The 26366-nt window shown below is 42.7% G+C and overlaps 2 protein-coding genes and 1 non-coding gene across 12 annotated transcripts in view; all 3 read left to right on the top strand.

Moving 5' to 3' along the window:
• Positions 1–19970, top strand: part of EEF2K (eukaryotic elongation factor 2 kinase) — a 34260-nt gene extending 14290 nt beyond the window's left edge. For 5 of the 8 annotated variants that reach the window (XM_037383688.1, XM_037383691.1, XM_037383690.1 and 2 more), the window contains 14 exons: positions 530–567; positions 3310–3481; positions 5319–5468; positions 6948–7080; positions 7755–7882; positions 8482–8683; positions 8955–9022; positions 9786–9863; positions 10668–10730; positions 12013–12147; positions 13367–13555; positions 13964–14088; positions 15551–15729; positions 16361–19970. In XM_037383688.1, the coding sequence (XP_037239585.1) occupies positions 530–567; positions 3310–3481; positions 5319–5468; positions 6948–7080; positions 7755–7882; positions 8482–8683; positions 8955–9022; positions 9786–9863; positions 10668–10730; positions 12013–12147; positions 13367–13555; positions 13964–14088; positions 15551–15729; positions 16361–16470 (1770 nt within the window). In that variant the 3' untranslated portion in view covers positions 16471–19970. The other 3 variants (XM_037383695.1, XM_037383692.1, XR_005103691.1) reach the window with 3 other exon arrangements.
• Positions 19971–22445: 2475 nt separating this feature from the next.
• TRNAL-AAG lies at positions 22446–22527 on the top strand. The gene has a single exon. It is a non-coding gene; the product is annotated as a tRNA-Leu (tRNA).
• Positions 22528–22618: 91 nt separating this feature from the next.
• The window catches only part of POLR3E (RNA polymerase III subunit E), a 30162-nt gene continuing 26414 nt past the window's right edge, over positions 22619–26366 (top strand). For all 3 annotated transcript variants that reach the window (XM_037384220.1, XM_037384219.1, XM_037384221.1), the window contains exon 1: positions 22619–22733. The gene's annotated coding sequence lies outside the window, so the exon portion shown is untranslated. The remainder of the gene's footprint in view (positions 22734–26366) is intronic.

The following is a 26366-nucleotide window of genomic DNA, read 5'->3' as shown; positions in this document are numbered from 1 at the left end:
CCTGCTAAAGCAGGTTCTCCTAGAGCAGGTTGCACAAAGTCACATCCAGATGGGTTTTCAACGTTTCCAGAGAAGGAGACTGCACAGCCTCTCCAGGCAGCCTGTGCTAGTGCTCTGAGTTACCTTGCTCTGTGCTACTGAGGTGGCATCTGGGGAGGTAATGCTGTGTTTGGCACGTCCTGTATGGAAGCCTAAATGTGGAGAGCATGAGGTCTGCGGAGCCAGCTTCTCTAGGCAGTCACAACAGAGCTGACTCCAAACTAGAGAGAGAATTAAAACAGCTTCTTCAAAAGACATACCATGTCTGCCTCATGGGATATTGAGGGGTGGCTTATTCTCAGTGTCTTTTCCCCAGGTTTGTTCTTACACTGGCAGTGGGTTTTCACTTTGAGGAGATAGATATTGTATAGAGCCTGTTTGAGAACTGCTTTCTGCAGGATGTAAAGGGGGAAGACATGCTTGTGTCTCTGGTTAGATATTAACACTGTGGAAATGGCAATGCTGAAGTGTTTGGTTTTTTTCCCCCTAGCCTTTTGGCCGTGGAGCAATGCGAGAGTGTTTCAGAACGTAAGTATCTGCTGCCTTTATCTTTGTTGGCCTCCATGCAGTATTTTCTTCTGTGGTGACTGGAATTTCACTTGGGTGTGGTGGAAATTGTCTAAAGTGTGGCTCCCCTTTGGCTCCCCATTAGCTCCCTGTGGTGCCTTTCTGAAAGGCATAGCTGAGGGTTTTATTCCTGTTTGTGTGACTCTGGCCTCAGCGCAGCGAATGGGGTTCAGAAAGCAGAACATTCTTGTAAAGGAAGTACAAGCAAGCGTCATGCAGGTATCCAGTGAGCTTGCTTTGGAAAGTCAAGCCTTTGCCTGTACTGGAACTGCAGTGGGATGGATAATGTGCAATCATGTCTAGTTCCAGCAAGTATAAGACTACTCAATTAGCACTTTATAAATTTACGCTATTTTCACCATCTCTTGGAAGCAAAATACTGATAAAAGTACAGAGCTACTTGAAAAAAAGTACAGAACTACTACAAAAGCCAGTTCATTTCTGTGTTCCTGGTGTGCTAAAATATCTTTGATTTTGATATGGGGCCATAGGTGTGTACAGCCTGAGGGCAAACTCGAGGCTTAGTTAGGCAGAGAAAAGGGGAAGGAGTAGCTGGATGGTGCGGTTTCAACTTGGAAAGCCTCCCTCAGGTTATCCTTCCAGGGTTTACTTTGGGTCACGTATACCAGAGTAATCCTGACTACGGCAGAGCTTGAGCACTAACAGTTACTCTTTCCAGAACGGTAAAGCGTGGAGGAGGAACTTTCATTTCCTCACAGAGTGTTAGCAAATATGGTTGTGGGCATCAGCATCTAGCTATAAATCAGTTTGTGCTAGAAAAGTACCCCACCCTTTCCAGTCTCTGGAAATGAGTGTTTCCTGGAAAATATGCAAGTGTGTGTTTAAGGTCCTTCCCCCTTCTTTCCAGCTGTGGAATCCAGAGAAACTGGATTTCGTGTCTGGTTTCACTTCTGGAAAGAGAGAAACTCCTGAATAGTAGAAACATGATGTTTTGAACCTGAGCAAAAAGGAGGAAAAGTAACCAACTCTGTCCTCCAGTTTGGCAGTTTCAGTATCAGTTCGTGCTAGTGGTTGTGTTCTTGCAAAGCCAGATAGACACAGCAGTGAGTGAAGCCTAGGAAGTAACAAATCTTAGCCTGCTGACATTGCTGCTGACGTTGCTTTTAGCTCTTGTTATTTACCAAATTCCCCTTTACACAGTATCTTGAGTAGTGCCATAAACACAAATTTGTCTTTGCAGCTTTGCTTTAACCTCTTGTATAAAGAACGTGTAACTCATATGTCTGCTTCCTACTGCTGGATTTTCCGTAACTCTCAGCGGTGTACTGGTATTTCCCATCAGGAGTGCTCTCTTCTAGATTTTTTGCAACTCTGCAAGTTATTAGTCATGACAGTGACAGTGTTACCTGCACTTTGCTCAACGAACTTCAGAGAGTATTGGCTTTAGAAGAGCACATGAACTGGCTTGTTTTATGTGGAGAAATGTGTTTCTTCAGAGAACTGGAAAGGTTTCCAATCCTGGCTGAAATTCTTACCTCACTTGCTTGTTCCTTCTTTCCAAAGCCTCTCTTACAGCGACTGCCTGTCCATTTCTGCAGGAGGACAGATAATCTGAAGTTGCTTTGCCTTTAGGGTGTCCCCTGTACCAAGACCTCTGCACTGAGGTCTTGGAGAGGAAAGGAAGGAGGGGGGAGGGTTGAGAGTTTGAGTGCTGCTAGTAGTTCCTCAAAATCTACAGTTTGCCGTGGCACCGAGAAATGCTCGCAGAACCATTGTTACTGAGCAGAGTATGAGAACTACTCAGTAGCCATCTGTGCCTTATGCTAGATACTCTTCTTCATACTTCTCCTCCTTCAGACTGGCTTGGCATTGCTTTGGTCTCCAGCAATACCACTGCAGCCACAGTGGAGGAGCTTTATACCTTTTTGCTATCTTCTCTGGTGAATTAAGTTCTTGGGAGAGGGGGGCATGCGTGGGGGAAGTGCTTTCCCCCTTGTGTTCCATATAAATGGGTGAGGCTGCTCTAGGAAAGAAGACCATGTCTGCTTTGGAATTCTTGATAACTTGTGGGCTTTTTTTCCCATTTGACTTGAATGCTGGCATCTTCCGTGAACAGTGAGTACCTGCTTAATCCATTTGTTGGCAGCCAGCAGATCCTCTGTTGTCAAAGTTTTCCCTCCCCTGCCCCCCCGCACTTTTGAGGGATCTATGGATTAAAGATTTGCACATCAACAAAAGTTAAAGGCTACATCATAAGAATTATCAGGTGCAGTTTTCCTTCTGGGAGCACAGAGGATACTTAGTCACCCCTGTGTGTTGAGAAGGCAGCAGTTTGCTGTTATCATAGGAGAGGCTTTTCTCCTCAGTTCACGTTGGAAAGGCACTCCCTGTTAATTTATGCAGGAAATAATTGTTGACATTAGAACAGGGTGTTGAGGTGGCACCAACCCCTCATGCTCTGGGGTTGAGGGGAGTGGAGAGGGAAAGGCAATGAGAAAAGGAGGAAGTTCAGAGCAGTAGCTGCAGTGCAACCAGATACTTTGGCATGTCCCAGTCACTCTTAGGGCATGTTGCTTTTTCCCTTGCCCCCTACCTGTGCTTTGCTTTTCACCTAGAATATCTGGTAAATGACTGAAGAATGCTTATCGCAGGGCCTGGCTCTGTCCACATGGGCAAAGGAATAGGAAAGATTGAATTAAAATTCATAGTTTTCTTTTCATCAGCAATTGATTTGTCTTTCAGGAAAAAGCTGTCCAACTTCTTACACACACAGAACTGGAAAGGTGCTTATAACTATGTTGCCAAGCAATACATAGAGAGCGTGGGTAGGGATGTGTATTTTGAGGATGTCCGACTTCAGATGGAAGCAAAACTCTGGGGAGAAGAGTACAACCGGCACAAGCCACCAAAACAGGTACATTCAAATATCTTGCTAAGCAAAAATGCAGTCTTGCTTTCCTATTAGATTAGTTTTCAGATTAGAGGGAATTACTTGTCTCACATTCCATTAAATTTAATTGTTTAGATAGATTCTTCTGCCCTACTGTGTTTTCCCTTTAAATGATAACTGATTTTTAATGAAGTAAATGCAGAAATTGCTTTATATTTCCAGCATTAGGAGTTATGTGTTTGTGAATGTCTGACTGTTCTCAGCTGTTGACCAAAGACCAAAATAAAATGGTGTTTGTATTGCTCCTTTTGATATTTACGCAGCTGCTTTTGAGATAACCAGAGATGTGACAGAATTTATTGCCAGCAGCAGTCTTAGTAAGCACTTAACTGTTAGTGCTCCAGGAAGGTAGAGGCTTAAATCTTGTAAACCTATCTAAACACCTAACTAGTGTTGATTTTTAAGAGCAGCTGCAAACATGAATAAATTTATGAAGCTATTCAAATACAGATTACTGAGGGGTGGTCAAGAATTTTTCCAGAAAATGAAGATACTGTGGATTTCTTTCCTTCAGGTGTCTCGGTGACAATACTAGCACATTGCGTTAAGTGCAAAGCATTAAGATGTATGAAAGTCCTGGATGGATCAAATACCACACTAGGCTCAGGGTATCAAGAGAAGTCCCATCCTCTGTGCTAGGGATGTCCATAAACACATCAGATTGAGGAAGAAGTGGTTTTACTGCTTTGCTGGCTGTATTTCTGGTTTTTTGCAGTCCATGCTAAATGTTTTGTACAGCCAGCACAGCTTCGCGCTTTTCCATGCTAGTAAATTGGATAGCTGCTGATAAAAGCTGGCCATTGCATCCTGGGGAAAAACACCTCAAGCAGCAACAATCAGCTTCTTAAAAGACAAGAAACTAAAGTGCAGGGATGAAGGACTGCAGCTGTCTTTCACTCCCAGCCAGTAGAGCCTTTTTGTTGAGTACATCCACTGTATATACCAACAAAGCATCCAAGCCCCTTTAATCCACGGCTAGTACTGGATGCCTGAGTGTAACTGGCTTCAAATGAGTGCAAGAGGCAGCTTGTAGGAAGGGTGCTGTACATGCACTGTGGTATCTTGGTTCCTGCTCTTGGCTCTACCACAGACTGTGTGTGATGTGACAAGATGCTTGGGTCAAGAAGTATACCTCAGTGTGGGGGCCTTAACAATGTAATAGCCAAAGTGAGCGCTTCTGGGTATGCGGACTGTGTGCGTTGCCTCCCAAATGAGCGTTAGTTAAGAACTACCTGTCTCACAACAGCAAGGTGAGGTTATAGAGTGAAGTGCACAGAGAGGAATCTAGAAATCTGGAAGTTTAAAACGGCACGTGGGGGAAAAGATGTAAACAAAGCGAGAGTTGTGATGGTTTCTCCTTTAGGAATGTGTCTGGGTCAGAGGAAGGAGATGAGGCAGGGTACAGAAATACCTGAATGGTAGATGTCTTCAGTCCTCTGAAAAGGCATTTCTTCAAGTTGTGCAGTAGTTACTGTATGTTTTGCTCTCTGGGTATAGACTATTTGCAGTGTACTCTTAAGGTGCCCAGAAAAATAAAATAGAAAAGCAACACTTACTAAGAATTTTCAGAAGGATTTGTTGCAGAAGTGAGCTGTTTTGAAGTGACTGCTTTTAATTTATGGAATTCCTCCAATAGCCTAATGAGCATGTGACTCTTCCACCACCCCCTTGTCAACAGACAGATCTTTGCAATTGTTCAGCATTTTTCATTGGGAAAGTTTTCACAGCTGGGGGATTCACAGACACTTTGATCTGAAGACAGTATTCTGTTAGTCATTGTTTATCTTCTTTCCCTCCCCAGGTGGATATAGTACAGACCTGTATTATTGAAATGAAGAACAGACCTGGAAAGCCTCTCTTTCATTTGGAACACTACATTGAGGGCAAATACATCAAATATAACTCAAATTCTGGTTTTGTGCGAGACGACAACATTCGTCTTACTCCGCAAGTGAGTCTTTGTTCAGTGCTTTCCATAAAGTCTGCTGAAGGGAATTTCTTGGCTCTATTTAGAGGTCTTGCATTACTGCCAAGAAAGGAAACTGCAGGCTTTCCAGTACAATGCCAAATTAATTTCTCTTTTTGCAGTACGTCTGCCCCTAATTTGGGGCCTGCTTTTTCAAGTGCTGAGTGCTTCCTTATTGCATTTCACTGTCTTGATTTTAGTTGAGACAAACATGGTTAATACTCTTTGGAAACCTTAAGCTCTTTGACTCTAATCATAATTGCAGACATCGACATATTTCAAACTCTCAGATTAAGGGGGGAAAGAGACTTCTCATGTAATATGTACTAAGTAGTCTTCTGGTGCCTCATGTAATATGCAAAAGGAGGTGGCAGATATCCAAGTCATGTAAATAAGAAATCTAGTCCATTTGCATGTAAAAATCTGGTTTTTTTCACTTATAACCTCTGAAAAGATCATACTGAGATTGCATGTAGAAATACAAGTACATATTTCATGTGATTCTTGGATTTTGTGCGAGAACTTTAAAATACTGGTGAAAAAATGCAGTGGTAAGCATAGCAACGGAGTGTTTTTACTGGGGTTTGAAGGTTTTGTTCTTTTCCTTTTTTTTCATGTATTTTTAAGGTATTCATCATGATGCTTAATGTAAGCAGAGGGTTTATGTTCTGGGCTGTCTTTTGTACACTGAATCAGTGCTATGCTTTCACAGGTTGGGAACAAAATGTTCCATGAGATTTGCTGCAGTTAAAAATGTTTGTATATCACCACCAGTCACCTCCCCCAGGCCTGGCAGTACTTTTTTGGAGGGCTTCCCAGAAGATTCCTAATGTCTCAGCTTCATGCCAAAGAGAAGGGTGCTTTATACCTGATTCTTGAAACACTGCTTTTAACAGTACAAATGTACATTTCGTTATCTGATACATGGATGCAGAGCCAGATCAGCCATTCAGGGGACCTCCCAGAGGGCATAATAGGGGAAAGAATTTGTGGGGATGCTCATGTTTACTTTTCTTTAAAAAATGTGGCAGAGCTTTGCCTGTTGGCAGAAGGAACCAGTGTCCCAGGACTGCAGAGCTTGGAGATCCACAGGCATGGCCAGGATGTTTATGCAGAAGTTACTCTGCAATGGCTTCAGAGCGCATTGTTGTTTCTTCTGCCAGGCAGCTCCCCACTTAAGCTGAAGACTATAGTGGAAAACAGAATCCCCAGTACAGGAAGGAGAAATAGAGCAATCTCCTCTCCCCTGCATGTTCCCACTGCTGCTTTTCACCTTACCACTTTTAGCCCATCTCTGAAGTGGTGGCAGATTAGAGAAGGTCTTAGTCTTTCATTGCTTCCATCATGATGTTTATACCAGTTATATTTCACCAATAGGGTTATCAGACTTCTTTCTCCATTTATAAAAGGTGAATATCTGTTGCTGTTTTCAGTAGATCTCAGACATCTTCTGTCTTCTTCCAGGCCTTTAGTCACTTCACCTTTGAACGCTCAGGACACCAACTCATTATTGTTGATATCCAGGGAGTTGGAGATCTTTACACAGACCCTCAGATCCATACAGAGAACGGTACAGATTTTGGAGATGGCAACCTAGGTAAAATCCGTGATCCTGTTTCACATGCTAATGGATGCTTATTTTCTGTTCCTAGCTGTCTGCTGAGTAGCCATTACATGACTGGGTGAGCAGGCACATTTCTGAGGGCCTTGAAAACAGCTGGGGAAAGTTTATTGGAAGGGGTCCCTGAGCAGGGCCATTGTCATGCAAGGGCACATCTAAAATGAGAGCTAATCCTGGCTCATGTCTCCTGGTCTACTCTTAAACAAGTAATGAAATGAATGAAATTTCTTACAATGTAAGAGCAATAATTATGGCCTTTAATTTCCTTGCCACATTGCAGGAATGGATACAGCTGAATGTGGAGAGAGAAGCCTTGCAAATTTTTAAAGCTCCAAGTGTCCATGCATGTAGTTGTTCATAGGACACAGCAAGTTTTGTAAGCAGGATCAAATTTAGGCATGTCTCTCATGATGCAGCCAAATTAATTTTTTATTATATCCTGTGCGTCTCTTGCAGAGAGTAAAAAGCCCTTACAGGTGTTAAAATAAAAGGGAAATGGGTTGAGCTGTGTCTGTTATAAAGGACTTTTTCTTTCTCTTTTGATTTTTTAGGAAATGCTTTGGGACTTCTAGCTTTTGATAAGTAAACCATCATATAAACTTCAAGTAAACCCTTTATTCCCCTTTTTTTTTTTTTTTTTTACGCTGTAGGTGTTCGAGGTATGGCCTTGTTCTTTCATTCTCATTTCTGCAACAAGATTTGCAAAAGCATGGGTCTTGCACAATTTGATCTTTCATCCAAAGAGAAAGATGCCTTGGATTGTAATAAAAAATTGATTGTAAGTGCTTGATCAAGAAAGTATAACTAAGCAGTATAGCTGGTTTATTCTAACTTTAAAAGTCCTGTAAATAAAAATAAAATATGCTATTTACATGGCAAATAAAGCCACCTTAGTCACTAATATTGCAGTTTAAAATACAGCAGTTTAAAGCTGACTTATCCATACTTCTCTCTGAGTTAATACTGTAGCTTTAATTAATAGAAAACCATGTAACATGTATATTTAGGATGAAGTATACCTTTGAATGCTGAAATCATTAGTAAGTTTAGTATCTCAAACTTAATTTGGGGAGAAAAAAGAATAGAAATGCTCGTCTTTAACTGATTTCAGTTTCAACTGATATTAGTGGGAATGGGATTTGATGAAATGTTTTGAATGAAATTCAGTTGTAAACAGAACTCTCTCTGACTGGAACAATGCCAGGACTTGATATTTTGTGGGAGTAGAACTTTTCAAAGCAATAGTTACATATACATGTGTGTATTTATACCCACTCTTTTGTAGAGAACTCCTAATAAACATTCATGTTGGTTTATGTGGCATGCTTAGAATACAGAGAAGCATTATTCATGGGACTTCCTTGTTATTTTGCCAAGGAATCTGCTCAAACGATTCTCCGTGGCACAGAGGAAAAATGTGGCAGCAGCCGGGTGAGAACTGTCTCTGGTAGTCGGCCTCCTCTGCTCTTCCGCCTGTCTGAAAACTCTGGAGATGAAAGCATGAGCGACATAGCATTTGACTCTCTACCCTGCTCTCCTTCCTCAGCAACTCCTCACAGCCAGAAGATGGACATGCTTAGTGAGTGAGCCTCATACGTAACTTACTTGGGGGTTCCTGAATGCTTGACAGTGATTTGTTTTGTTGGTTTTGAATACAACAGTGTGTTGTATTTAGTCCAGAATACTTGTCTGTTGCATTCCTCTTTGAGCAGAAATAAAACTAAAAGAACTATGTAGATAATTTATGCACAGATGCTTCTGTGAAAAAACTGCAGTAAAATGATAGTATCTAGTGCTTTCTCCTCAAGCATGTTATTCTTACAATAAGAAACAAATACTTTTCTTCCTAGATTGGCCTGTGTTCAATGAAGTAGATAACTTGGTTCACAAAGACTATGATCAGCTTGATAACCAAAGGGTGAGTGCCTTTCCAACAGAAAATGACATTGCAGTTCTTTAATGAATGTGTTTTTAAAAGACTGCTTGAAGGCTTTGTTCAGTAAAAGCACATAAAGGTGCTCTGCCTGCTTTCATTGATGCAGGTCATGTTACCTGCATGCATTTGCTGTTTCTAATAAAGGAAGAACATTTAATTTTAAAATAGTATTCATTATTTTTTCTCCTCCGGAAACGTATTTGCATCTGGTGTATTTTAACAGATAATTAAAGTGTGTGTCTGTTACCATGCATGCATGTTGTGACTTTGGCACTTGTGCCAGCTGCTGTGGTATGAAAGCTAAACAGAATCCCCATTGATTGGGTCTCTGCAAATACTGGTACTGTGGGATGTTAGAGCACCTCACCTGAGGAGGCTGCAGTACATTTGCAATGGGCATTTTCCAACACTAGGACCTTAGTACCAGGGGCTGTTGGTTACTGTTTTAACTGGCTACCACTGAAGACTGAGAACTATTCAGTGGACTCTTGGTTTGATAAAGTGAGTCCTTAATGTTTTTTCTTTTTATGTATCTAAGAGAACACAAACTTCAAGAGTACCTTCTGAGTCATTAACTCTTGATCTGTCTGTCAGAGGTACATACCACACAACATACCATCATTTCCATCCAGTGTATCCATCTGACATATCTGATTGAACCAGCAGAAGGTTTAGCAAATGACAAGCTGAAATCCTTACAAAGGGTAGGGCTAATGCTGTGATGTTTTCTTCTTATCTCCTCTAGGATTCTGAAAATGGTGGAGACAGTGGGTATCCCAGTGAAAAAAGAAGTGAACTAGAAGATCTGGATCATAGAGAGAGGGTAAGAACCTGACTGTGGGTTTGGCAGAGTTGGACCTGTTAGTACTTAAACTGTTTCCATAAAAGAATCTTATTTCTTATCCCTCTTGATCTAGACTTTGTAAACAGAGGAAACAGTTGGGAAAATTCCCACATGTTGTAAAATTACTTGTTCATCTTGGGAATGTTAATGATGCTTCTACAGGAGAAAAAGACAATTTGTAACGAGGAGCTTAATTTCAAACATTACATTTGATTGCTTATTTTTCTGGGTTTTTTTTAAGATTCTGTATTGCATTTGAGAAATGTAGGTAGCTTCTTGTCATATGGAATCCATGAATATGATCTACTTTCGGATTAGTTTACGATTTACTTTCTATGACTCTATATGTCTTGAGATATTATAGAATTTAATGTTGTTGTTAGTTAATATGCAACTTTAAAATTCCTGTACGTTGGTTGGTTACTCCTTTAAAGTACAAAATTAAATAAAAACTTTTTGACCTGAAGATCTTAACTAGATATTTCATTAGAAAATGAGAAAGAGAATACTGCTTCCAAAGATACCACTCCTTTTGTCACGTCTGAAGCAGCAAGGTCTTTGTCATGGGATATCCTGTTTACAGGATTAAAGCCTGGGTGTGCCATATTCTTTACCATTTCAGTATGTTTCTTTTTATACTGTGGTATCACTGAGAGGAAAGGATCCAGTGGAAGCTATTTTGGTCATCACTATTAATTTTGATGGATAGGAATAGTTTAGAGGGATAACTGGCACACATCAGTCACTGCAAATTAAATGATGCCAATCTTTACATTAATGTAGGGCCATTCAAACAACAACCGAAGACATGAATCTGATGAAGACAGTTTGGGAAGCTGTGCAAGGGTAAATCAGAAATGTTCATAGATGATGAGTTTGCCACTCTGTTTATCCTTTGTTCCATTCATCTGCCATCTAACTTCACATCACTAAATCAGATGTCAGTTTTCCTTCCTTTCCAGCTAAAGAATGTTTATTATATATTAACTTACCACTCTGTGTTGTTTTCTTTTTTATTTTGTCTTTATTTTCCACTTAAACAAGTACTGTTATAAACAAATTTTCACCTCGGTAACTAATCCCTGACATAAGTCAGTGATTATGCATGGGTTTTTCACTGAAAAAAAATTATATGGATTTTTTTTCTGCCTAACTAAATTATATTTCCTTTCTGCACTCTGTTTTTGGAATTATGTCCCATATGTGGTTGAGCGACTTTGTTTTAAAAACGTGCCATGTTTGAAATAACCTGATGGTAGCTCTCTTCAGTGTGTATCTAACTGAACTAGGGAAGACCAGACCTTCTTTTATGTTTTTACAAAATGTAGCTTCTGTGATACTTAGTTTCTGTGGCTATAAACTTAAACAACTCTATTCTGCAGGGAATTAGTAATTATTCTACAACCATTAGTAATTTAGTTACAGATTTCAGAATTTCCTTGTAGTGATTGTATGTTGCTGTTTCAGGAAATTGAAACAGCTTTAACATATTGAAAGTTAGGTGCCAGCATCCTTCCCTGTTGTGTTTCCTCTGTGTACCTCCAAAGGCTTTCATTTTGATGGGGTTGTTTCTGGCTACTGTTTCCCATTCTCCCATTATGTTGAAGAGTTGTTTGTTCTCAGTTGTGTTGGATGACCTGAGAAACACCAATGCATGTATTGCCTATCATCTTCTGCATTGTTGCTTTTAATTTTTCTAGAGTTGTAGAATGCAAGCAGCATTTAAAATGTTTTGAACTGAAATTCTGACCAGAAAAGTATGGGTTTAATTTTTTTTGTGCATTGATGACTTCAGTGCTTGCAATGTGCCTATTCAGGTGCTTCTTTTTAAAAGTACCTTTTTTGTTGATTCAGAACTTAAAGATAATGTTTTGCTTTGCTGATGTCATTTATGGAAGATATTTAATGTTTGGATTAGAAATAGAGGGCTTTACTCTTGTTTCTTTAGGGAAGAATAATAAACATTTATTCAGCTACTAACATGACTTTTGAAAGCTATGTCTTAAATTACAGTATTTACTAATAAGTAATAATATTAATGGAGGCTTTGATTTCTGGATAGTAATCCATATGAATAGTGTGGAAATTCTAATTTTGGATAGAAATAATAGTATATTCCCTATTTCAGGTCAGTGTGGAGAAATGGAATCTCTACAACTCTTCCAGAGTCCACATCCACAGACCATCCTGTGTTGCCCAAGAAATTCAGAGGCTCAATGCACTAGAACTTGAAAAGAAAATTGGGAGGTCAGTCCTTGGGAAGGTAAGATGGGTCTAGTGGTCCTGTTCTTGCCAGCTGGAAAGAAACGTCTTGTATTTATTACTTACGCAGAGGTGTTGCCCAGCATAAGTTATTTGTGTAAGTGAAAGTAAGTAACATGTCTATAGCTTTCTGTCACCTACTGATACTTTATAAGGGACATCTAAGCTTAGGAACCCATTAATTCCATCTGGTTTTGGACTTGCAACATCTAGACTCTTTTGGGAAGGACCCTGCTGTTGGTTCATCTGCCTTTCCAGAGGCATCACGCAAGATAGTGGGATAGATACGGTGTGCCTGACCCACATACCTTGCAAACAGGCAAGGTTGAGCTCCTGAAAAATGGCAGCACTGACCAACCCCTTTTTCTCCAGACTATCTCAGATGATTCAAATGTGAATGAAGTTTGGGTTCATATATGGGCTTAAGCCCACACTCAAAACGCACGGTGTAGATCTTCCTGAACATCATGAAAGCCTCAGATGCTCAAACCTTTTGGTTTGAGGAGACCTGCCTTTCCCTTGGGCATAGGAGGAAAAAACGCCCTCAAAATCCCATGGAATGTTTGGAATGAAATGCTGCCCCCACTAATGATAAGGATTTCAGCGATATGACGATTTTATCCTGGATAACCACCTTGATTTTCTATGCCTCAGGTTAATTCCTTTTCTGTGAGGGCTCTTGCTGTACATAAGTCTGTGACCCTTAGTCATGCCGTTTACCCTGCTGGCTGGCATGTTAGGCAGTTGTAGGCTGGGTGCTTTTAACTATGACTCCCTCCTAAAGGTCTCCAAGGCTCTAGCAGATATGCTGGGACATGCCCTTAAGACCTGGTGCACTGATGTGGCAACCTACTGGGATACTGCTTGGGGCACACTAATGTGGGAAAATGTTGTGGCAGCTACTGTCTTGCTGAATTAGCTCTTTTATCCCTAGTAGTCAAGTTTGTAAAGCTTGTATCTGAGCTTACAGAACTGGAGAGGGCAGCTACACTGTGTATAATCATCACTTTTTGTCTGTTTAATCTGTTCAGGGACAAGTCAGGCTCCAAGTCTGTGTGTTATCAAACTAGTCCTCTGCTCAGTCACAGAGGCGCACAATTAGCTTTAATTAACTAGTCACCTCAGAGAGGTATTTTTGTGCCTTAGTATGGGCACAGGGCTTTTGAAGAATCAGATCTACGTTTATTATTTGTGTCCTTTCCTGTTCAATTGTGTTCTAGGTTCATTTGGCCATGGTTCGCTATCATGAAGCTGGGCGTTTCTGTGAGAAGGACAAGGAATGGGATCAGGAGTCAGCCCTGTTTCACCTCGAGCGTGCTGCAGACTGTGGGGAGCTGGAAGCCATCGTGGGATTAGGACTCATGTGCTCTCAGCTGCCACATCACATTCTTTCTGAGGTCACTCTGGAGGTAAACAGAAAGTTCAAAGAAAATTCCAAAATGCAGAATTGTGGTCCATTGTAAAAATAACATGAGAATAGCAGGAAATGGAGACAAAACAATACCCATAGCCAGGTGTTCTGTAGCCTTTTCAGAGAAAATAGATAACTTTGTAATTAAGCACTTGGACAAAGCAGCAAAAAACTGCTGCCTGTACCTGGTTTTGCCAGCAAATGACTGCATGCTTTTGGAAGTTTTTGAAGTGATCTTCACTGTTCAGCTTCTTCATTTCTTGTGTCTGGGTATGTTTCTCAGATGTACTAAACACTTGCAGCCATTACTAACTTGCAGAAACTGTTTTAAAGTGTGTCAAGTGTTAAAGGAAGGGATGTTTTTACTTAGAAACATGCACTTTAAAGGTCTTGTTTGTTTTACTAGGACACGAGGGAGAACAGAAATAAAGGATTTGATTACTTGATGAGAGCAGCAGAAGCTGGAGACCGACCTTCCATGATTCTGGTGGCAAGAGCATACGATACAGGCATAAATCTTGGTTCAGACAGGTACTGTGCATGACTGAGTAACTTCACCAGTGGAGTACCACCAAGTTAGGGGGAGCAGGGGGAGAAGCACTTGCTGTATGTCTTTCATATAAAAAGCTGTTTTGTCCTAAGTAAAACTATGAAGTAGTGTTTTGGAGTTACTTCAGGCTTGCCCAGGTATGAATAAAAGCAGGGTTTAGGCCATGATATATTACAGACAGAAAGTCAGAGATCATTTCCTCTGTTCGACACCTGCATGTGTGTTGGATCCACCTACGTGTTTGAGTTTAGCCCTTGTACCAAGGTTGCCCCATGATACCCAAGGTTTTTTTGCTCTGAAGTTGCTGGTAAATTTCCCCTTTACTTCACTGGGAGTTGCATACTGGAAGATCCTGGGGAAAAATGAACAGAAGAGTTATTCTAGAGATGTGGTACTCTAAAAATAAGTTAAAAGTATTTACAACTGCCATGTCTCCTCCTTAGTGATTTTTTGAAAGCACAGGGTTTTTTTTTCAATGTGAGGTTGTTTTTCTAATAAACCTTTGAAAGATGCTGTAGAAGAGGAGAAATAGGTGAAGTTGTAAAGTGGCTACAGGTGGGATGCAGTCAGATGAACAAAGTATTTGTCACAGTTGTAGTCTTTCAGTGCTCTTCATAACGAAAGTATGAATGGAAATTTCACAGGAACATTGTCTTAATGCTGAGGGTGTTACTTTTAGTTAAGGATGATTTTAAGCTTTAAAATGTTTAAAAATGCTTTTACCTCAGTAAGTCTTTTTCAATTTGGCCAGCACTGCTATCTTGGTAGGAGGGGTAGGAGCAACATTCTGACGAAGAAATAGATTGTGATTTGCCAAAAGGCCACACAGTGTATTGGTTTGATATTTTTTTTTCTAGCATTTTAGATGAGCTTTTAGAAGTGGCCAAATATTAATTTCCTTAGGTACCAAATATAATAGGTGGTGATAGTGATTTTTCTGCTTTTGTATTGTAGCATGTCTTTGTTATTTGAGTTTTCTGTTTTACACAACAGTGAAACTCTTGGCAATTATGAAATTTAAAATAAAATTAATCTTCTCATTGAAGTGCACTGAGTGTTCTCAATATGAAAATCGTTGGGTTTAAGGTTATTAAACAAGACTCTCTGCAACTTCAGATTGTTTCCAAATAAGTTATCTTCACAAATATAAATGCCAGACGGAAACCATACAGCTAGTAATGAAGCTCAGACTCTGGAGTTGAGCAAGACACTTTAGTCTGATTCTTTCTCCTCTGTAATTACTGCATAAAGTGACCCCAGCCTAATTTTGATATAGTCATCTGATGCTGCAGTGTGGAGTTAGTGAGCCTCCATAAGAACATTTGCTTTCTTGGAGAACATCAAGGCTCTGAGAAGGTAGTGCAAAATTGAATTCTGAATCTCCAATGCAAAGTACATACGTTTTGTAATGCAACCATCTTCAAAAATTATTTTTAACTTCAGAGTACAGGATTGGAAGGAGGCGCTGTACTGGTACAACGCTGCACTGAACATGACCGACTACGATGAGGGAGGTGAATATGATGGCACTCAGGACGAGCCCCGGTATCTGCTCCTGGCCAGGGAGGCAGAGATGTTAATGACGGGAGGGTTCCAATTGAATAAGGATCCACAGAGATCAGGTGAGGCCTCATTCTGTTTCTATAACCAGTAGTCCTGTTTTTTCCTTCCCTTTTCACCCAGCATGTACCCCCAAAATACATTTCCTACTTTCAGCTGTTATACAGAGGGTCAGTACCCTCAGATTTGTGGATGAAGCTGTAATGATGCTGGGTGATACAAGGCTGGAAGCAGTGAAAACAAGATCTTGCCAATGACTGGGGTGGTGGGTGGTGCCAGGTCCAATCCTGTGACACAATGAGTCACTAGGAAGCAACCTTCACTCCCTGTGAGGCCACTGAACTGCAGTTTGCTGCTTGTATTTTCAGTTACACCCATGACTCCCAGGCCCTATGTGACATTGTCTTAGTTGTTTGTGTAATCTGTGTGTCAGGCATCTAAGTCTTAGAATCGTCTTGGGGGATCCTACAGGCCAGTCCTTCCAAATAGAAGAGCCATCAGCAGCCAGTCATACAACTTTCAATTTGAAGAGCAAAAGCCAGATTCCCAGCTGATGTAACTCTGCTGATGGCTATTAAAATACACCCAAACATCCGGCCCTCTAGTTTGACCTCAGTTTCTCTTTTTGTCCTTTAAATGCTTCAGAATAAAGAGATGGTTTTTGTTTAACCACGATACTATTTCCTCCTCTAGGTGAGCTGTACACAGAGGCAGCAGAAGCAGCGATGGAAGCCATGAAAGGCAGACTGGCAAATCAGTACTACCAAAAAGCAGAAGAGGCTTGGGCGATGATGGAAGAATAACACTGCAATTAAGCAGTTCTTGTATATAATTTTTTTTATAGACTTGCTGCATTTGCAGCTAAAAAGATCTATTTTTATGTCACGTTACCAGGTTCTTTTTTCATATTTTAGTTTTCTAATTTTTCTTTAATGGGAGAAATCCAAATGTAAGTGGTATGTAGGGTGCCATAGCATACTTCTGCTAGTGTTTTAAAGCTGTAATACAGACACTTGTGCTTTTGTGCTTTTTTAGCTGTTTAGAACTGAGGGGCCTAGTTTTCCTGAAAAAAAAAAAAAAAATATTTGAAGCTGATGTTTAGGTTTCACATGTTCTGTTTTTTACAGAGCAAATGATTGGTGTGTTTACATTTTTCTTCTCCTCCTTGCATACAGAAAAACACCTTCCTAAATTTTCACTGTTTCTTCATCGGTTTTGGTGTATCTCACCAAGTTTGCATGTGAATGTACATTTTAAATTTAAGCATGCAGCTACTAATTTTAATAAGTAGTCCCAGTCTAGGGACATTTCTGTTACTCTTCTCAAACAAATTCCAGATAGAATCCTTACAGTTTGGGGAGGGCCTGGATGATGCTTCAGATTGCAGTGAGGATAATCAGGGTGGAATATGTTTTATCCATTACCAAGACTGCACATTTTTCCATCAGAAAATTGCTGATGTTCCTGGTGAGGCATCCAGCTACCTCTCATTTTCACATTTTGCACCATATAAGCAGCTAGTTGTATAAAATTCTACTGATCTTATGTGATATTTGTTCAATGATGTACAGTACCAAGATCTGTAATATGTGGGTAATTTGAAGTTACTTTTACAGTGACATCTCAATTCTCACTGAAGCTAGATAATCTCACTTAAAATGAAAATATACTTTCTACTTTCTACCATTTCCAGAGGGATGTTTGAAAAGCTTAGAGGATGTTGATTCAGCAATTTCTATGTATAGAAAATAATTTATCTGGTTTAAATAGCTTTTAAAATAGTGTTTTATCTGCAAATGGTATCAAACACTAGTTAGAAAAAATCGCTGGTTAAAAAACGCAGTATTATCCCCAAACACTTGAATTTCTGTGTCCTGTTTGCATAATCCTAACCAGTAACGGGAGGACAAATACATGGTGATGGTTGAATTATCATTGCATAGAGATAAGTTTCTTCCAAATCCAGTGTTTTATTCCAAAGCGGCTGTGCCATCTGTATGGATAGTACAGAAGCTATTCCTATTTCTTGGTCATGGTTAACAGTCATGTTTTGCAGGAGATTAAGATGGAAGCTTTTGCCCTCTTGGCCTTACAGTCTCCTGGGGGTGTAAATTGATCTGAATAAGGGGCAGCCCCTGTGAATTGCTGAATGACCTGTAATGCTCACCAGCCTCACTTCAGCTGAGCTTTTAAAAGCATGCTTAAAACAATGCAGCCTGCTAGATGATGCAGTTGATTTCATTGGGACTTCTTGGATGCATAGCCCAGTAATACTAAGTTCTTGTAAAATCTAGAAACGGTTCAAGGAACAGAAATCAGTTCTTTCTTACCTGGATGAGTACCCACCACTGGGCTCCAAACTCGTGCTCCCCATTTACTCTTTCTGACAAGTGGATCTTGAATTAATTGTTTAAACAGCATGATGTTAGTAACAACTGCCACCATCTCCAAGGGGTGATATCCTGGTGGTTAAGGACGTGAGGTGGGAAGATTTGAATCCTTTCTAGGAGAGAAGGAAAAGTTATCCTTGGGTGTTGTACTTCTAGGTGGGTGCTATAACCACCAGGTAGTTGTAGCCATGAGTAGCTTTGCAACACGTGGCCGCATCTTCTTGTGGTATGATGTAGGGTGTGTGGGAAAGTAGTGCTCATGACCTTTTTATTTTGTTTTTTGTTTTGAGAGTGAAGGTGAAGGTCTTCACCTGTTAATGGAGGAATGCCTGATTTCTAGATCTTAGTTGGGCTTAGGTAGGTATTAAGCTAGGTACTGAAAGAACCAAATCCCTGCACCTAATATGCTAAAACAGAACTAGAGTTTGTAAGACAGCAAGTGAGGTGGATGTTTTAAGTGCCTAGCCAAAGTTCTGGTTTAGGTGCCTAAGGCCTCTTTTGGATGTGGCCTTTTTGCTTTTTCAGTTCATAGCATTAAAATATCAGCTCTTAATGAAAGGTGAATGTGCCATTCGCCTCTGAAGACAGCTGAATAGTCAGTGTTTTGTGCAGAACCAATACAGTGTAGGCCCTACAAAAAATTCAGACACAAGGATCTGTTTTCCTCATAATGTATTGATGCCAACTCTTTTGAGATCTTCTTTGATGAGAAAACATGTTTAACACTACCACCAACCATGTAAGGAGGAGAGGAGTGTGCCCATCCAAAATGTACACGTAAAGGATGTAGAGTGTAATTATTGATACTTTTTGTTGTAGGTTAATTTGCTAAATTGCTAAATTGTAGGTAGTTGCTAAAGCTGCTGACAGTTCGCTGTAGATCTGATATGTAAATATGCATGCAGCCCAGTGAAAAAATTATGATTAATTCTTTGTTTGCAAATACTACTTTTTTAGTGATGAAGACTACCTTCTGTCCTAAGGTGGTATCGTTAGTTAGCTATACAACAGAAATGTCAATAATTTGAAAATGTAAATTGTTTACAGAAATATGCACAACTTATTCTATTACATTTTTTTGAAGAGGAAAAAGTAAATATTTGACATACATTTGGAATTATATTGCTATATGCTATTGCTGTATTTTTAACCTATTCACAATGAATAAATAAAAATCTGTATTTTTAAAAAATGTTAAAATAAATCTGAGACTTGGCCTGCCAGAATTTACCCAGTTTCAGAGTTTCAGGATGTCAGTGGGAATATCGCTTGGGTAAGGACAGTGAGATAGAAGCCTTTGTTTGTATGTCAGACATGCAAATACTGATTGCCTGCATCACTCGGTTATCTCATTCACTTTGTCTGGTTTCATTCTGGCTAGTCAATAAAGTTACTCTTTTTGCCACTTTTCTCAGTTGGAATTTTAGTTATTGGATATGGGGAGTTGTGGGTTTTTTTCTTTATCATTTTCCAAAATTCAATCCTACTATTACAAGCTTCCAGAAATCCTCTGTGTTGTTTTTGTTATTCTGTCCCTGATTTTATTTGCTTTCAACAGTCAGAAGTAACGAACTGGAAGGGAAAAACTAGATGTGTACCAACATAATCTGCTTTCCTCAAGAAAATGAAATGGTTGATGTGCTGTTCTATTTGCATTCAATTACACATGCAGAGTCTTTAAATAATATGGGACAAGATGTAAGGACTGAAAGTGCTCGTCTGCAGGACTGCTATGGAGGCATCCTTATGCCTTCGGTCTTTGCTTAGTCCTGAGAAAAGAATGGAAGTACTTGGCTTTCTGTGATTTGAGGTGGGAGAGTTTTTTGTCATGGCTACAATATCTAATGATACACTGTCATCTTCAGTATTATTTATTCCCTTTTCTGTTCAAGAATAAACTGTCTGATACCCTTTTAAGCTGTTAAAAATGGAGCTCTTACTGTTGCTTTTTTATTGCTTTGTTTAAACAGGTATAATTTATTTTTATATATTATTTATATATTATAATTTATAAGTATATAATTTAACAGGTATAATTGTGAAATTGTTCTTTAGCAAAAGCCCTTTGAAATAGCAGAATCTCTTAACAAAAAAGCCCCTGCAGGGCCTCTGCGCAGCAGTGACACTAAGATGAAAAATGACAAAATTTGGCCCTGCAGTTCTTGTCTTTAGCTATAGTTGCTGTCACTGAGAGCTGGAGTGCTTGGCAAGTGTAACAAAGGAAGTGGGAATAGCATCCATCAGAAAGCATGGACACAGCCAACACTTAGAGCTTATAAAGTGTAAATAAGAATATTTCCTGTTTATTAATTACTGGTCTGTTGGACTAATTTGAATCATCGCTCTTCCCCACAGGTACAGTTTCACTTCTGAGAGTAGAGTGACCACTGACAGACACAGGTGGGGCTTAGGTGGGCCAAATCAGAACTTCTCATCTAAATTTTAAAAGGGAGGATTTTGCTTGAACCTCAGGTTGGATTCAGGGCCAGTGCTTCTGGTGGTGAGTCAGGCTCTTCTCAGGCTGAAGTTCAGGGGCAGCTCTCCTGTGCGTTCCACTGCTGGGGACCGGAATATGGGGATGGCTCACGGGTGTGTGACCATCAGGCCTGGTCCCTAGTCGGGGATCTGTAACTGATGGAAGTGTTGGGTCCTTGCGCTATGGCTAACTCCTGTGCCAGGAAACCAATACAAAGAGGCTTGGTAGCTTGGGTTATATTGTGAGTTCTCCTCTAAGTTTTGGTGGGGTGTTTTTATAATTTGGAAAAGGTCTCATAATTACCATCTTACTTTGCACTGGTAAAATGAGAAACCTGGTGACTCAACTGCTACCCCCAAAGGGCAACTTGTGATCTTATCCCCTGTGTCACACATGGCTGATGTGAATCATCCTGGGTATGCAGATTTCCTTCAGTGTTCAGACGTGTCTCTGTGGCCAGGCACACAAATATTTTGGGACCGGAGGCTTAAGCTCACCCACGGCCGGGCAGAAAAGCACTTCTCTGGGTGGGTCTTGGCAAAGGGACCTGCGGTGCTGAGCAGCCCTTCCAGTAAGGAAACCAGTTGTAAGATGTGCTCTGTGCAGCCTCGCATCTTCCCTCCTGCATGCCCCAAAGGACGGTACCCCATGTCCAGTGCTGCACAGACGACACCTGGGAGGCCGCTCCATCAGGCTGCTGCCTGACACTGTACTGCCAGAACAGCTTCCAGGGGATTTGCTGTGTGAAGCCCATCCAGGTCTGCCCACCTTCTCTCCCTGCACCTCCCCCATGCTGCTCTGAAAAGCCAGGGCCATGGGAGGGGGATCAGCTCCCCCTGCTCTCAACAACCCCCCATCCTTCTGGAAGGCGCTGAGCCAGGGGTGGGAAACTGGAGCAGGGTCCCGTTGATGCTCACGCGTGTTTGCTGCTGTCCCCAGCACTCGGCGGCAGGGAACGTCATGAATGCCATCTTTTGTAGGGCGGTGCAAAGCTGCAGCCGCTTGGCAGACCCCCGTCCAGCCGCTCCCCAGGGACCCTGCGGGAGGTGCCAAAGGAAGGGGGGCAACTGGGGCTGCCCGCAGGGTTGCAGCAGGTTTATTGTCCCCTACCCTGTTTAAATCGGCTGCCACGGCTACAGCATGGAACCCGAGCTGGGGTAAGGCTTTGTAGCCTTCCCCTAGAGAAACTGGGATTTTTCTCCAACCCTCCCGCTCTAATGAAGGGGTGAGGGTAACATTAATACCTTCAGAAAACTTGGCAGACTTTCAGGCAAACAAGGGCCCCTCCACGTGCCACCAGGCAGCCGCGGTGTGCTGCTGCTGCGCCTTCGCACAGCGCTTGCACCGCGGCCGCGGCTGCCCCGCAACCTGCCCCAGGCAGAACGCCCCCCGCCGTAAAGCCCGCTGACCTTCCGCTTTGCCAGTTCAGTGAGCCGTAGCTCTGCACCAGAAAATTAAAATGCATCGTTCTTAGGTATATTTTTTCTTTTTTAGACCTTCGGAGGGGGTGCGCAGGGCCCGCCCGTACCGCAAAGGCGACTGTGCGGCTCCGTGGCACCCACGTGGCAGCGGGGCGGGGCGGCGACCCCGGCGCTGCTCTCTGTCCCGCGGTGTCCCCGTGCCCCCCGCGGCGTGGGGGCGCGCAGGGCGCTGCGCCCTCCCTGGTTGTTTCGCACCGCTGAAATTGCGCCTGCTTGGAGACTTTGGAGACAGGGATAAAAAAAACCAACCCCAAACCTGCAGTATTATATTTTTAAGGTAGAAGGGATATGTAGTGACAGGTCGCTGGGACTACCGCTTGGAGATAGCGGGGATGGGGGCTGCTGAAGGGGAGAGAAAAGGAAAGAAAAAAAAGGTGGCGTGGGGGGCTGTTCTGGAGTAAAAACGGTGGCGAAGGGAGCCATGCCACGGCGGTAGCGTGGCCGAGCGGTCTAAGGCGCTGGATTAAGGCTCCAGTCTCTTCGGGGGCGTGGGTTCGAATCCCACCGCTGCCAGGTGTCTTTTTCTTCCTCGGCGCCGCTGCGGCGCCCCCTAGCGGCTTCCCGCCGCCCGGGAGAGCATTGTGGGTAGGAGGAGGGCCGCGTCCCCACGTGCCGGCCGGAGTGACACCAACATGGCCGCTGCCTGAGCGCTGCCCGCCGCGCCGCGCACCGCCACCGGGGAGCCGGCGGCCCCGCTGCCCGCGCCGGCCCTCCGCCAGGTAGGCGGTGGCGGCGCCGATTTTGCTCCTCCCGGGGTCGCGGGGGCGGCGGGACCGCGGTGGGCGGTGGAGGGGGAGGAGCGCGGCCTGGGCTGAGGTGGGCTCTGCCTCTCCGGGGAGGGCGGTGGGGACGAGACCCTCAGAGGGGCTTGATACCGTGGCGAGTAGCGGGGCCGCGGCCGGCGGGGCCCTGACGGAACCGGCGCGGGTCGCGGGCGCCGCGGCGAGGCCCTTGAGAGGAGCGGGCGGGGGTCCGGTCACAGGCCGAGGCCCCTCGGCTCCCCTCACCGGCGGGCGGGGGGTGCCGGCCGCCCCTCACGGGGCTGTAGAGCGGCGGCACCGGCCGGCCCGCGGCCCTGCCCCCGGGTGGCAGCGCCGCGCCTCCCGCCCAGGACGGGCGCCGCTCACGCTGAAAATGCAGCTGGCTGCCCCTGGCACCGGCGGTACGGGGCGCCCGGGGGGGCTCGCTGCCCCCCGCGCTGCCTGCGTGGTTGTGCGTGGCCGTGACCCCCGCCTCAGCCCCCTCCCCCCCCCCCGCTGCCAGGCTGCTGTGTCAGGAGCAGGGAGGCTCGCAGGCTGCCAGGAACGAGGGAGCCGCTGACAGCAGGAGCGGTGGGGTGCGCAGGGCCCGCAGCTGAGCCTCTGCCCCGGGGAGCTGCCTGCGGGGTAGGGGGGGCTTGGGGGGGGGGGCACGGTGAGGGGCAGCGAGCGGATGCATCCCCGCGCCTGGCAAAGCAGGCCCAGCGCTTTGCTATGCTACAGAAATATTGGAGGTGTTAAAGAAAGGGTCATGCTTAATGCATAATCTCTTAAATCCTGAAGAGATCTCCCGTGACATCTCCTCCAAAGAGAGGTCCTGGTGCAGAGGAGCCCTCTTTGGCTTCACCACCAGAAGATGACTGTGCAAAGCTGCTTGCAGACGAGCAAAGGCAGGAGAAATTTAAGCAAATAATTGGGTCAAAATTATAATTATCATAAATGCTTGGGAGGTGCTTCAGCTTTTTTTGCAGCTTCCATTTTGCTGTGTGCCGTGGGCTGCCCTGAGCAAAAGGATTGCGGCCAGGGCTGGAGTGAGAGACCCCTGCAGAGGAATGTCCAGCTGCCAGAGGAAATTAATGGTAGTGATTCAGGAGATGGTACTTTTCTCACTTTGCTGGTTCATTACCCATGCTTTAAGGCACTGATGTGGCAGGAGTTTTTGGCCTTTCCTGCACTGCATAATTATATGAAGACTTTCAAGTTTCAGTGTTGGCGCTTTAGGGGTCTGTTATTACTACACAATTTTAGGTATCAGTGAAATGCTGGAGCATTTGTTGCAGGCCTGGCTGAAAGTCTGTCTGTGTCAGGTGACATGCAGTTTTGCAGTTTTCCTTTTTACAGTTATATTAAACTACTTGGTAACAAAAACTGAAAGAAAGATAGCTCTAGTACCCAAGTGCTTCTAAGCTCAAACTTAGAGATAGGATTCAGTTGCTTTCATCACTGATTTTTACAGTTCTTTAACCACAATATTTTTCTTTGTTGGTTCTAAATTGGTGGTGTTACGGTCAGCTAATGAGTGGTTTCATTGGTCCTAGCATTGGTCACATTGCAGGACAAAAGAGAAGATTTATGTCACTTGCCCTCCTGCAAGCTGTTCTAAAGTTTGATGAGTTGTACTAATAACTCACATTATATTTTGACTTGCACCTTCAAAGAAAGTACCTTTTAAAAGAGAAAAAAATCTATCAAAAGGAAATTTGAAACTGCTGGCCATGTTTGCAATCTTCTGATGTTTATTTCCATTCTATAACTTTTGCAGTGTCATATATATGAAAAATGTAGAAATTAACACCATTGTGTATGTGTGTATATGATAAATGTAGAAATGAACACCACCGTATATGTATACATACTTTAGATGTAGAATTAGGTCTGCGTGCCTTCAGTGAAAGCTTCATTTTGATTCAGAAGATTCCTTCGAGTTGCATGAATATTATAAATTGTGCTGGGACACACTGCTGCTTATTTATAGACCTGTCATTCTGATATGCCAATAAAAGGAACTGTAGTCATTCTTTATCCTTAAGTGAATAAGAAAAAAACATAATCTCTGTAATATGTTTTCCTCGAGTACTGATGGCTGGATTCTAGATGAGATTTCATGTGTAATTGCGTAGGCAGCATTATAAGAGGGACTAGAGACCAGGTCCTTCAGGCAAAGTTTCTCTCCTTAGCTGAGGGAATCACAATTTCTGTTCTTGAAAGCAGAATAACTTTCTCAGGAGAGAGGGAGCAAGCTAGCAAGTACTTGACATTCAGGATGTGGAGAAGGGCAGGATGGTTCCCCAGCCCTCTCAGGGGAGTGAGGAAGGAGGGTTTGGACCCAAATCTCCCACCTGGGTGTTATCACATGTTCTCACACATCTTGGGCATCCTCCCATCATCAGCTCTGTTCTGAATGAAAACCACCATTGTTCCATTTTGTGCAGAGCTATCAGGCTGGCTTTACGTGAGCTTGCTGTATCAGGCTGCCCAGGGGGTGCGAGCGGGGAAAGCAAAATTGGAGCTGACAAATCTCATTTCTTTAAAACAACATATCTATGCATGTATTTCTGGGAAGAACTGAGTGCCTGCTTGCAGAAAACACTCTGATATCAATCAGATATCACATGCTTACAGTTGTGCAGTAACAGCCTCAGCCTGTAGTTAAGATACTGGCTTTTTGCTGTGAAGGTTTCACGTTTCTGCAAAATCGTGTCAAATATCAATCGGAAACGTTATTAAGTGGTGACTTTTCAAATACAGATGTATGGTGGGAAGAGCCAGGGATATGCTGGTGCATAAAGAAATGGAAAATTCCAGTTCAGTACTGGGAGGGGCACTTTTTTGGTAGTGGAGAACCTGTAAGTGAAAAATATGGAAGCATATTTCTAGGTGGAATGGCAGAAACAGTGTAAGTAAACCAGAGGTATTGCCTGATGGAAGTTTGTCCATTTGATGTTAATAACGCTCATATCCAGAATGCCTATCTAGCTGCTGTGAAGGGTTTCTTTGGTAACTGCGTGTATGTTAACGTGGTGTTTTGAGAAACCTGCACTTCTGTTGAAAAATACTGAGCTGCTTAAATTGTGTGGTGGCTTGTGTATTTGGAAAAAAAAAAAGCCACTGTCTTGGATGTAACGTGAATGCTAGTTTCCTTCTTTTATAACCTCTCTGTTGCCAGTTGATCCTGGATGCTGCCTCTTTCTCTTCCTCCATAGGAGGTCCAGCAAAGAAACAAGCTGGCATTGAGGAATAGCAGACAGTGAGGGAGAGTTCCCAAACACAGATTGTATTTCTTTGCCTGATCATCTTTGTTGTTAAAACTTTCTTTGGTCAATTTGTGAGAGGTCTTTTTTTTTTTTTTTAATTTTATGCCTATCTTGACCAGTACTGGCTGATTATCAGTGTTTTCAGTGATCTGGACTAATAACACCATTGCAGTGGCATCCCAAATAATTTGTAAATCCTTTTGTCTTATTTCAGCAGGGAAAAACTAGTGTTGCTTTAGCTGAGGGATCATTTTTTATTCAAAGATCTGAACGAGGCATGACACTGACTCCAGCTCTGCGTTGAACATCATGACGCTTTGTTCAAGAGCACCTAGTCCCC

The sequence above is a fragment of the Falco rusticolus genome, chromosome 4 (assembly GCF_015220075.1).
Source record: "Falco rusticolus isolate bFalRus1 chromosome 4, bFalRus1.pri, whole genome shotgun sequence".
Taxonomy (NCBI): Eukaryota; Metazoa; Chordata; class Aves; order Falconiformes; family Falconidae; genus Falco; species Falco rusticolus.
The sequence above is the reverse complement of the archived record's forward strand: the minus strand, read 5'-3'. Positions and strand labels throughout refer to the sequence as shown.